Genomic DNA, 12,641 nt, shown 5'->3' with positions numbered 1-12,641 from the left:
TCCGCCCAATGCGTCTTAAAGGCACATTTTTTTGTTGTCATTTTTTCAAATGACAATTTTTTTGACCCCAAATCTCATATTCAAGGGGACCTGTCATGTTTTTTTCTATTACAAGGGATGTTTACAGTGTAAAAATAATTAGAATCAAGTAAAATAAATATGAAAACAACATTTTTTTTTTTAAAGCGCCCCGTCCCGACGAGCTCGCACGCAGAAGCGAACGCATACTTGAGTAGCACACGCATATGAAAACGGTGTTCAAACCACACATGTGAGGTATAGCCGCAATCGGTAGATCGAGAGCAATAATTCTAGCACTAGACCTCCTCTGTAACTCAAAAGATGCACCCTAGCTCACAACCTAGAACTATAGTGGGCGGTGCCCGCAGGTCGGGAGAGGCCAGACTCCCCCGGTAGACAGATGGGGACCTGGTCCCTCCCAGCGGGTGACACATATGCTAAGGCCTTGGAGCAAAAACAAGCTCTAGGTTTTGTACACAGTGATATTGTATTTAGTTTAGAATTTGCGGTTTAGACAGGGATATATATGATAATTCCTTAGAGGGTAGAATGGAGTGTGGGGGGTTAATATTAGAGGGTAGAATGGACTCTGGGGGGATTAATAATAGAGGGTAGAATGGACTCTGGGGGGATTAATAATAGAGGGTAGAATGGACTCTGGGGGGTTAATATTAGAGGGTAGAGGGTAGAATGGACTCTGGGGGGTTAATATTAGAGGGTAGAATTGAGTGCGGGGGGTTAATAATAGAGGGTAGAATGGACTCTGGGGGGTTAATATTAGAGGGTAGAATGGACTCTGGGGGGTTAATATTAGAGGGTAGAATGGAGTGCGATTGGAGTTTTGTGCCCAGTAATGATCTCCAGCCTCTCTCGGGAACACAGAGCCACCATTGTCCTCTCCATCCCTTCATCTTCTGCCCAGAGGGGACACCAAGCGCCCGGCCACACAAGTGCCCAATTATTCTCCGCCAACACACAGCAATACAAGAATCAGCATGTTCCCAGCTTTGTTCTGTCTCTTGCCCTTCTCGCTTCAGGGCCGACTGCCAACCTAAAGTTCAATGTCCCACCAACACCATGTTCCCAGTCCCACCAACACACCATGTTCCCAGTCCCACCAACACCATGTTCCCAGTCTCACCAACACAACGTTCCCAGTCCCACCAACACCATGTTCCCAGTCCCACCAACACCACGTTCCCAGTCCACCAACACCACGTTTCCAGTCCCACCAACACAACGTTCCCAGTCCACCAACACCACGTTCCCAGTCCACCAACACCACGTTCCCAGTCCCACCAACACAACGTTCCCAGTCCACCAACACCACGTTCCCAGTCCACCAACACCACATTCCCAGTCCACCAACACCACATTCCCAGTCCACCAACACAACATTCCCAGTCCCACCAACACAACGTTCCCAGTCCCACCAACACCATGTTCCCAGTCCCACCAACACCATGTTCCCAGTCTCACCAACACCATGTTCCCAGTCCCACCAACACACCATGTTCCCAGTCCCACCAACACCATGTTCCCAGTCCCACCAACACAACGTTCCCAGTCCCACCAACACAACGTTCCCAGTCCCACCAACACCATGTTCCCAGTCCACCAACACAACGTTCCCAGTCCACCAACACAACGTTCCCAGTCCACCAACACCATGTTCCCAGTCCACCAACACCACGTTCCCAGTCCACCAACACCACGTTTCCAGTCCACCAACACCACGTTCCCAGTCCACCAACACCACGTTCCCAGTCCCACCAACACAACGTTCCCAGTCCACCAACACCACGTTCCCAGTCCACCAACACCACATTCCCAGTCCACCAACACCACGTTCCCAGTCCACCAACACAACGTTCCCAGTCCACCAACACAACGTTCCCAGTCCACCAACACAACGTTCCCAGTCCACCAATACCACGTTTCCAGTCCCACCAACACAACGTTCCCAGTCTACCAACACAACGTTCCCAGTCCACCAACACAACGTTCCCAGTCCCACCAACACCATGTTCCCAGTCCACCAATACCACGTTTCCAGTCCACCAACACCACGTTTACAGTCCACCAACACCACGTTCCCAGTCCACCAACACAACGTTCCCAGTCCCACCAACACAACGTTCCCAGTCCCACCAACACCATGTTCCCAGTCCACCAATACCACGTTTCCAGTCCACCAACACCACGTTTACAGTCCACCAACACCACGTTCCCAGTCCACCAACACCACGTTCCCAGTCCACCAACACAACGTTCCCAGTCCCACCAACACCATGTTCCCAGTCCACCAATACCACGTTTCCAGTCCACCAACACCACGTTTACAGTCCACCAACACCACGTTCCCAGTCCACCAACACCATGTTCCCAGTCCACCAACACAACGTTCCCAGTCCCACCAACACCATGTTCCCAGTCCACCAACACAGCGTTCCCAGTCCAACCAACACAACGTTCCCAGTCCACCAACACAACGTTCCCAGTCCACCAACACCACGTTCCCGGTCCCACCAACACCATGGGGGGGGGTTAATAATTAATAATAGAGGCTAGAATGGACTCTGGGGGGGGTTAATAATAGAGGGTAGAATGGAGTGTGATTGGGGTTTTGTGCCCAGTAATGATCTCCAGCCTCTCTCAGGAACACAGAGCCACCATTGTCCTCTCCATCCCTTCATCTTCACCATGTTCCCAGTCCCACCAACACCATGTTCCCAGTCCCACCAACACCATGTTCCCAGTTCCACCAACACAACGTTCCCAGTCCCACCAACACAACGTTCCCAGTCCCACCAACACAACGTTCCCAGTCCCACCAACACAACGTTCCCAGTCCACCAACACAACGTTCCCAGTCCCACCAACACAACGTTCCCAGTCCCACCAACACCATGTTCCCAGTCCACCAACACCATGTTCCCAGTCCTACCAACACCATGTTCCCAGTTCCACCAACACAACGTTCCCAGTCCCACCAACACAACGTTCCCAGTCCCACCAACACAACGTTCCCAGTCCTACCAGCACCATGTTCCCAGTCCCACCAGCACCATGTTCCCAGTCCCAGGGAGGAGGAGGGGGGGGCTTGGAGGAGGCAGGGGTACTGTGAAGTTAGTATTAAAGTCAGGAATCGGGGGACTTCATCTGAGTTTTAGGCCCCGTACACACGACCGAACATGTCCGCTGAAACTGGTCCGCGGACCGTTTTCATCGGACATGTCTCCTGGGAGCTTTTGGTCTGATGTGTGTACACACCATCAGACCAATATCCCCGCGGACAGAGAACGCGGTGACGTAGAAGACACAGACGTTCTCTAACACGGAAGTTCAATGCTTCCACGCATGCGTCGAATCAATTTGACGCATGCGCGGGATTTCGGGCCGCTGGTTATACGTCATAACCAGCGGACATGTCCGATGAGTCGTATTAACCATCCGACATGTCTGACGGACAGCTTTCCAGCGGACAAGTTTCTAATCATGCTAAGAAACTTTTGTCCGCTGGAAACCTGTCCGCTAGACCGTACAAACGGTCGGACATGTCTGCGGAAACATGTTCGCGGAAACTGGTTTCAGCAGACATATTCGGTCGTGTGTACGAGGCCTAAGGGTTAATTTTAGGTTCTTAGAGAATTCAATAAAAATTTGAGTATTTTCTAAAAGCAGAGACCCTGCAGAATAAAATGGTGGTAGTAGCAATTTTTTTCTGTTGCATATTTTGCACAGCTTTTTATCAAATACAAATGTTCAGGGAAAAAAATGCATAAAAAATTAATTTCTGTGCAAAACAAACACAATACAATACAATTTTACTGATACATGATGTGAGTGTCGGAGATTGGGGTTGGTGGGACTCAGTTAGGGAGATGGCACACGAGGGGTCTCCTCACGGGCACATAGGATAAGAGTGGAGTTTATGGGCTTATAAAAAAAAATGGGCAAACTCCAAAAAAAGTCCGCTCTCTTTCACCTTTGTAGAATGTTGATCTGTGAGGCCTCGTACACACGGCCGAGGAACTCGACGTGCCAAACACGTCGAGTTCCTCGGCGAGTTCAGCCCTGAAGCCGCCGAGGAGCTCGGCGGGCCGAGAGCTCCCATAGAACAACGAGAAAATAGAGAACATGTTCTCTATTTTCTCGACGAGTTCCTCGGCGGCTCCATCGGGCCGAAAGTGTACACACGACAGAGTTTCTCGGCAGAATCAGGCTCTGACCGAGTTTCTCGCCAAATTCTGCCGAGAAACTCTGTCGTGTGTACGAGGCCTCAGAGAGAGAGAGAGAGAGAGAGAGCAGACTGTGCATGCGTGGGTAGGGAGAGAAGCTGAGAGAAGCCGCCTGCCTCTCTTATACTCTGATCTATCCACATTATAGAATTGATTCCACACTGATCTGTTCCTCCAGATACTCGGCACTCATCACATCTTATTTGCTACAAATCAGAATTATTCTCACCAATCACTGCAACTGGAAACTCATTCTCCTTTGTAAATTGTTACAGAGTAGCAAATCTTGTTGTACGGCGCCACCTGGTGTGTGATGAAGAAAACGCGACTGTGTCTGGTATCCAGATGGAATTATTGTCAGGGTTCGTTTAGAGCAGGGGGGTCTTAAACTGACGGCCCTTCAGCTGTTGTGGAACTACAAGTCCCATGAAGCATTGTAAGGCTGACAGTAACAAGCATGACTCCCACAGGCAGAGGCATGATGGGACTTGTAGTTTCGCAACCGCTGGAGGGCCACCAGTTTGAGACCCCCTGGTTTAAACTTACAATTGGCGGGGTTAAAACCAGTGGCGGCTGGTGCTCCAAATTTTTTGGGGGGGCACAAACAAACTGAAAAAAAAAACTATCAATTGCAGCCACTGTGCCCATCAAACGCAGCCACTGTGACATCAATTGCGGCCACTGTGCACATCAATTGCCGCTACTGTGCCCATCAATTGCTTTGACTGTGCCCCATCAAATGCTGCCAGTGTGACTCCCCCGCCTGGCACTTACCTGTCTCGATGGGGCAGTGGGTCACGGCGGTGTCCTCCAAGGCACCTTGTTTTTTTTAGAGGTCCGGAGGCCCCCAGGGCCCCGGATGGCAACCCCCCCCCCCCCTTTTTTTTGTTATTTTTTATATATATAAAAAAAAAAATTCTAATATATTTTTATTTTATTTTGTATTAAAGGGCCAATTTTTTTTTTAGGGGTACGGGGGGCCCGGAGACCCCCCCCCTTTTTTTTATAATTTTTTTATTTTATATATATATATATATATATATATATATATATATATATATATATATATATATTATTAAAGGGCCCAGAGGTCCCCAGGGCCCCCGGATGGCAACCCCCCTTTTTTTATAAAAAAAAAAATATTTATATTATTTATTTATATGCCCCATGTGGCAAACCCCCTTTTTTATTTTTATAGATGTTTATTTTTTTATTTTAGTTTATATATATTTATTTTTTATTTTTTTATTAAAGGGCCCAGAGGTCCCCATTTTTTTTATATATGTTTATTTTATTTTTTATATATATATATATATATATATATATATATATATATATATATATATATATATATATATATATATATATATATATATATATATTTTATTAAAGGGCCCAGAGGTTTCTTTTTTTTTTATTATTATTATTATTATTAAAGATCCCGGATGGCAACCCCCCTTTTTTGTAGATTCTTTTTATAAAAAAAAAACAATAAATTGTATATATATATGTATATATGTATTTATTTATTTTTTATTAAAGGGCCCAGAGGTCCCCAGGGCCCCGGATGGCTAACCCACTTTTCTTATATATATATTTATTTCTTTTTTTGTAAAGGCCCCCCCCCCCCCCTTCTCAAGTTGCAGCAGCCACCCCCCCCCCCCTGCTCCTCAATTTCAGGCGGAAGCACCCCCCCCCCCCGGTTCTCTGCTCCAGGGGGCCCAGGCCCCATGAAGCTGTGTAAGGGGCCCAATAATTCCTGATGGCTGCCCTGCCTCTGGTACAGAGACCAAGTGTTCTCTGTACAGCACTGCGGTATATGTCAGAGCTATCAGTAGAATAGATGGTCTGCAGTGGGTGGATGGCAGTTGATGGATGGCGACATTTGCTGTCGGATTGCTGGGAATTATTAGTATTTCCATCACTCAGAGCTGTCAGTTCTCTTCTCATAGAGAACCTCTCGGTGTCACATTTTTGGTGGCGTTCTCTCTGTTGGAAGATTCTCATCCTCGGCGATGTTTTATCTGCTGTCTGGTGTGATGTAGAGAGGAGATCAGATTGTTCCTGCAATGTTCTTCCAGGCTGGGAAGACTGAGGGGCAGATCCACATACATCTGCGCCGGGCGCAGCGTATGTAAGATACGCTACGCCGCTGTAACTTACTTGGCTTTGGTTTGAATCCTCAACGAATTCGCGCCGTAAGTTACGGTGAAGTTACGGCGGCGTAGTGTATCTCTCTATCAAATTCGGTGGGTAGGGGGCGTGTTTCATTTAAATGAAGCGCGTCCCCGCGCCAAACGAACTGCACATGCACCGTCCCTAAAATATCCCAGGGTGCATTGCTCCAAATGACGTCATTGTTTTCGAGCCCCATTCATGGACGACTTACGCAAACGACGTAAAAAATTCAAAATGCGAGGCAGGAACGCCATACTTTACATTGAGTACGCCACCATATAGCAGCTTTAAATATACGCCGGAAAAAGCCGAACGGAAACGACGTAAAAAAATGCGCCGGCCGGATGTACGTTCGTGGATCGCCGTAACTAGCTAATTTGCATACTCGACACGGAATTCGACTGAAACGCCACCTAGCGGCCGGCGGGGAAAAAATGCATCTACGATCCGATGGCGTACTAAGACGTACGCCTGTCGGATCGATCCCAAATGCAGTCGTATCTTGTTTTGTAGATACAAAACAAAGATACGACGAGGGAAATTTAAAATTACGCGGCGTATCAATAGATACGCCGGCGTAATTCTTTTGTGAACCTGGCCCTATTATTATACATTTATATAGCTCCGACACCTACCGCAGCGCTGTACGGAGATCACTGAGACAGTCACAACCATAGGAGCTTACACTCTAATCCCCCCCCACAGTCACACACTATTATTATACATTTATATAGCTCTGACATATGCCGCAGCGCTGTACAGAGAACACTGAGCCAATCACATCAATCTCTGTACCAGAGGAGCTTACACTCTAATGCCCCCCCATAGTCACACACTATTATTATTATACATTTATATAGGTCTGACATATACTGCAGTGCTGTACAGAGATCGCTGAGCCAGTCTCAACCATAGGAGCTTACACTCTAATGACTTCCCCCCACAGTCGCACACTATTAGCTAGATTCAGGTAGGGGCGCGCAACTGTAAGGCGGCGTAGCGTATTTACGCTATGCCGCCTTAAGTCAGAGAGGCAAGTACTGTATTCACAAAGTACTTGCCTCCTAACTTACGGCGGCGTAGCGTAAATGCGGCGGGCGCAAGCGCGCCTAATTCAAAATAGGCTGAGGGGGCGTGTTTTATGATAATTTGCTTTGACCTGACGTGATTGACGTTTTTTTGGAACGGCGCATGCGCCGTCCGCCTACATTTCCCAGTGTGCATTGCGGCTAAGTATGCCGCACGGTCCTATTGATTTTGACGTGGACGTAAATGACGTAAATCCCTATTCACGGACGACTTACGCAAACAACGTAAAATTTTAGAATTTCGAAGCAGGAACGGCGGCCATACTTTAACATTACTATTCCAACTATTTGATGGAATATCTTTAGGCCTGATAATGCGTTACGTAAACGGCGTATCTGTACTGCATCGGCCGGGCGTACCTTCGTGAATAGGCGCATCTAGTGATTTACATATTCTACGTCGACCGCAATGGAAGCGCCACCTAGCAGCCAGCCTAAATATTGCACCCTAAGGCCCCATACACACGAGAGGATTTATCCGCGAATACGTTCCAGCGGACCGTTTCCGCGGATAAATCCTCTCGAGGATTTCAGCGGATTTCTCTGCGATGGAGTGTACTCACCATCGCATTGAAATCCGCGCCGAAATCCTCTGGCGATGACGTGTCGCGCCGTCGCCGCGATTATGACGCGGCGACGCTGTCATATAAGGAATTCCATGCATGCGTCGAATCATTACGACGCATGCGGGGGATCCCTTCGGACGGATGGATCCGGTGAGTCTGTACAGACCAGCGGATCCATCCGTTGGGATGGATTCCAGCAGATAGATTTGTTTAGCATGTCAGCGAATATTCGATCTGCTGGAATCCATCCCAGGGGAGAAATATCCGCGGAAACAGATCCGCTGGCGTGTACACACCATAGGATCTATCCGCTGAAACCCATTCGCTGGGATTTTTCAGCGGATCGATTCTATCGTGTGTATGGGGCCTAAGATAGGACGGCGCAAGCACTTAGGTTTAAGTATATCTCTGTTTGAGAATACACGGCGCAGATTCCGAGTTAGGTCGGCGTATCTACTGATACGCCGGCCTAACTATGTGAATCTAGCTATATTATTATTATAAATTTCTATAGCTCTGACATATACCAGAGTGCTGTACAGAGATCACTGAGCCAATCACATCAGTCTCTGTACCAGAGGAGCTTACACTCTAATCCCCCCCGGCTCCCCCCCCCACAGTCAAACACTATTATTATTATTATTATTATTATACTTTTATATACTGTAGCTCTGACAATTACTAAGAAGCCATAAGTCTGACATTACCGGACCAGTTATAACACATAAAAATATACATTTAATAAATATAATATTTATTGGGAAGACACTTTGTTAATAGTGAACCCCCAAGAGATAAGTAGAAAGAGGACTTACCTCCGACCTCTGCCGTGACCTCACTGTCTTCTGGCGATCACCTGTGAGAGAAGGACAACACTGGTCAGAGAGAAGAGGGGCGAGGGGGCGTCACACCCAATAGATGGTGTGATATTAGATACAGGAAGTAGGGTGAGATGTTCATAGAGAATCGGAAGAGACATCCTGGGCTGGAGATCTGAGGATCTCACACCTCGTTGCTGATGAGTCTCTAATAGAACCCTGTAGGCTTTTGGCTATAGATAAAGGTAATCAATTATCATATCACAAGCCTATTTCCCAGCTAAGGGCCCTTCCTTTCTGTGACGGGAGCCACTTTGGGTGGGGGGCTTGTGGAACCCAGCTTACCATGGAATCTCTTTCTCCAGCTCCCCTGGCCCTTCCTGTGTGTAAGTCACCCCGTGTCTATTAGGGGTGCAGGGTGACCGAGAACCCCAGTTTGATCTGTACTGAGACACTCAACACTGGAATGCTGTCCCCTCTCCCATTATTGGTGTCAGTGGGAGAAATAGTACCAAATTGTTAGTGGCAATGGGAGAAATAGGGTCCCGTCGTTGGTGTCACTGGGAGTAATTTTACCCCATTGTTGGTGTCAGTGGGATAAATAGGGTCCCATCATTGGTGTTGGTGGAAGAAATAGTGTCCCATCGGTGTCAAGGTGTCAATGGGAGAAATTGGACCTCATTATTGGTGTCAATGGTAGAAAAAATACCCCATTGTTGGTGTCAGTGGGAGAAATAGTACTCCATTGTTGGTGTCAATGGGAGTAATTGTACCCCATTGTTGGTGTCAGTGGGAGAAATAATGCCCCATCATTGGTATCACTGGGAGGAATAGTACCCCATTGTTGGTGTCAATGGGAGTAATTGTACTCCATTGTTGGTGTCAATGGGAGAAAAATAGGTAGATTCACAGACAATAGCCTAAACTTGCGGCGGCGTAGCTTAGCGTGTTTAGGCTACGCCGCCGTAAGTTAGCTAGGCAAGTACATGATTCTCAATGTACTTGCCTGCTATGTTACAGCGGCGTAGCCTAAAGCGGGCGGGCGTAAGGGCGCCGAATTCAAATGTGTGTAAGGGGGGCATGTTGTATGCTAATAGTGCTTGACCTTACGTTTTTTACGTTTTTTTTTAACTGCGCATGCGCTGGGTGCCTACATTTCCCAGTGTGCATTGCAGCTAAGTATGCCGTACGGGCCTATTGATTTCGACGTGGACGTAAACTACGTAAATCCCGATTCACGGACGACTTATGCAAACGACGTAAAAAAATTCGAATTTCGACGCGGGAACGGCGGCCATACTTGACATTACTATTCCATGTAGGGCTAAGCTCTAATTTTCCTCGGCCTATCTCTTACGTAAACGGCGTAAAAGTACTGCGTTGGCCGTGCGTACGTTCGTGAATCGGCGTATCTCCTCATTTACATATTCTACGCCGACCGCAATGGAAGCGCCACCTAGCGGCCAGCAGAAATATTGCAATTTAAGATAGGACGGCGCAAGCCGTTGTATCTTAGATATGTTTAAGTGTATCTTTGTGTATCTCTGTTTGAGCATACGCTTAAACATAAGTCGGCGTAGATTCTGAGTTAGGTCGGCTTATCTACTGATAAGCCGGCCTAACTCTTTCTGAATCTACCTAAAAGTGTCCCATCTTTGGTATCAGTGGAAGCAATAATGCACCATCATTGGTATCAGTGGGAGGAATAGTGCCCCATTGTCAGGGATAGGAATAGTGCCTTGTTGTTTTCAGTGGAGGAATAGTGCCCATTGTTGGTGTCAGTGGGAGGAATAGTGACCCATTGTTGGTGTCAGTGGGAGGAATAGTGCCCATTGTTGGTGTCAGTAGGAGGAATAGTGCCCATTGTTGGTGTCAGTGGGAGGAATAGTGTCCCATTGTTGGTGTCAGTGGGAGGAATAGTGCCCATTGTTGGTGTCAGTGGGAGGAATAGTGTCCCAGTGTTGGTGTCAGTGGGAGGAATAGTGCCCATTGTTGGTGTCAGTGGGAGGAATAGTGTCCCAGTGTTGGTGTCAGTGGGAGGAATAGTGCCCATTGTTGGTGTCAGTGGGGGGAATAGTGCCCATTGTTGGTGTCAGTGGGAGGAATAGTGCCCATTGTTGGTGTCAGTGGGAGGAATAGTGCCCATTGTTGGTGTCAGTGGGAGGAATAGTGCCCATTGTTGGTGTCAGTGGGAGGAATAGTGCCCATTGTTGGTGTCAGTGGGAGGAATAGTGCCCATTGTTGGTGTCAGTGGGAGGAATAGTGCCCATTGTTGGTGTCAGACTGGCAGAGGCATCATTTAAACCTGTCAATGATGTAGAAAGTCCCATTTGCTGGATCCTAATGCAGTTTACAGCAAAGAAAAGTTACATAAAATTCATGCAATCACTCTGCCACAACGCACCAGAAACGCACATGTGTGAGCAGGGCCTGGGGGGGGGGGGGCATGGCCTGATGTCTATGGGGTATACTGGGGGCATACACTAACACAACTAAACCAGATCACTCCCATGACAGGTGCCCTTTATAGCAAAACCACGGTGGACCCCAGGAAGCTCAGCCCAGGTCTATACATATATGGGGGTCTCTGGGACAGGTACTGGGCTCAGATCTGACACTCCGGAGTGGAAGAGTGTGGGATATTCAGGGGGAGAGGCTCCGGGATTCCAATAAAAGAATCAGAGATGAAAATAGAAAAGAGGGAAGCTCCAGCCTGGAATGGGACCCAGATGTCAGCAGCATCTGTACAGACAGAGCGTCATCAGTGGGAGCAACTGGGGGCACAGCCAAGCGGGAGCTGAACCCCAGGCACAGGAGAGAGGAAGGAGAGGAGAGAGAGAGAGGAAGGAGAGGAGAGGAGAGAGAGAGAGAGGAGAGGAGAGGAGAGAGAGGAGAGAGAGAGAGAGAGGAGAGAGAGGAGAGAGAGGAGAGAGAGGAGAGAGAGGAGAGAGAGGAGAGGAAGGAGAGGAAGGAGAGAGAGAGAGAGAGAGAGAGAGAGAGGAAGGAGAGAGAGAGAGAGAGAGAGAGAGAGAGAGAGAGAGAGAGAGAGAATGGAGAGGAGAGGAGAGGAGAGAGGAAGGAGTGGAGAGGAGAGTGGAGAGGAGAGGAGAGAGGAAGGAGTGGAGAGGAGAGGAGAGAGGAAGGAGTGGAGAGGAGAGGAGAGAGAGAGAGAGAGAGAGAAGAAGGAGAAGAGAGAGAGAGAGAGGAAGGAGAAGAGAGAGAGAGAGAGAGCGCGAGAGAAAGGAGAGGAAAGAAAGGAGAGAGAGAGGAAGGAAGGAGAGAGAGGAAGTAGGGGGGGGAAGAGGAAGGAGAGGAGAGTTAGGAAGCAGAGAGAGGAAAGAGAGGAAGGGGGAGAGGAAAGAGAGAGAAGAGAGAGAGAGAGAGGAAAGAGAAACAGAGGAGAGAGAGGAAGGAGAGAGAGAGAGAGGAGAGAGTGGGGAGAGAGAGAGGAAGGAGAGGAGAGAGAGAGAGAGAGAGAGAGAGAGGAGAGACAGAGGAAGGAGAGGAGAGAGAGAGAGAGAGAGGAAGGAGAGGAGAGGGAGGAAGGAGAGACAGAGGAAAGAGGAAGGAGAGGAGAGGGAGGAAGGAGAGACAGAGGAAAGAGGAAGGAGAGGAGAGAGAGAGAGAGAGAGAGAGAGAGAGAGGAAGAAGAAGAGAGAGGGGAGAGAGAGGAGACTCAGGAGAGAGAGAGGTAGGAGAGAGAGGGGAGAGAGATGAAGGAGGGAGGAG

At 48.3% G+C, this 12,641-nt stretch overlaps 1 protein-coding gene across 1 annotated transcript; it reads left to right on the top strand.

Moving 5' to 3' along the window:
- The first annotated feature begins 874 nt into the window (after nucleotides 1-874).
- Nucleotides 875-2,572, top strand: LOC120941357 (mucin-2-like). The gene has a single exon (XM_040354694.1). The coding sequence runs from the start codon at nucleotides 875-877 to the stop codon at nucleotides 2,570-2,572; it is 1,698 nt and encodes a 565-aa protein (XP_040210628.1).
- Nucleotides 2,573-12,641: the final 10,069 nt, after the last annotated feature.

Source organism: Rana temporaria, chromosome 5 (assembly GCF_905171775.1).
Source record: "Rana temporaria chromosome 5, aRanTem1.1, whole genome shotgun sequence".
NCBI lineage: Eukaryota > Metazoa > Chordata > Amphibia > Anura > Ranidae > Rana > Rana temporaria.
Note: the sequence above shows the minus strand (reverse complement) of the source record. Positions and strands in the feature narration are given on the sequence as shown.

Coding starts and splice junctions, on each gene's coding strand:
- LOC120941357 (XM_040354694.1), top strand. CDS start 875: ATGATCTCCAGCCTCTCTCGGGAACACAGAGCCACCATTGTCCTCTCC.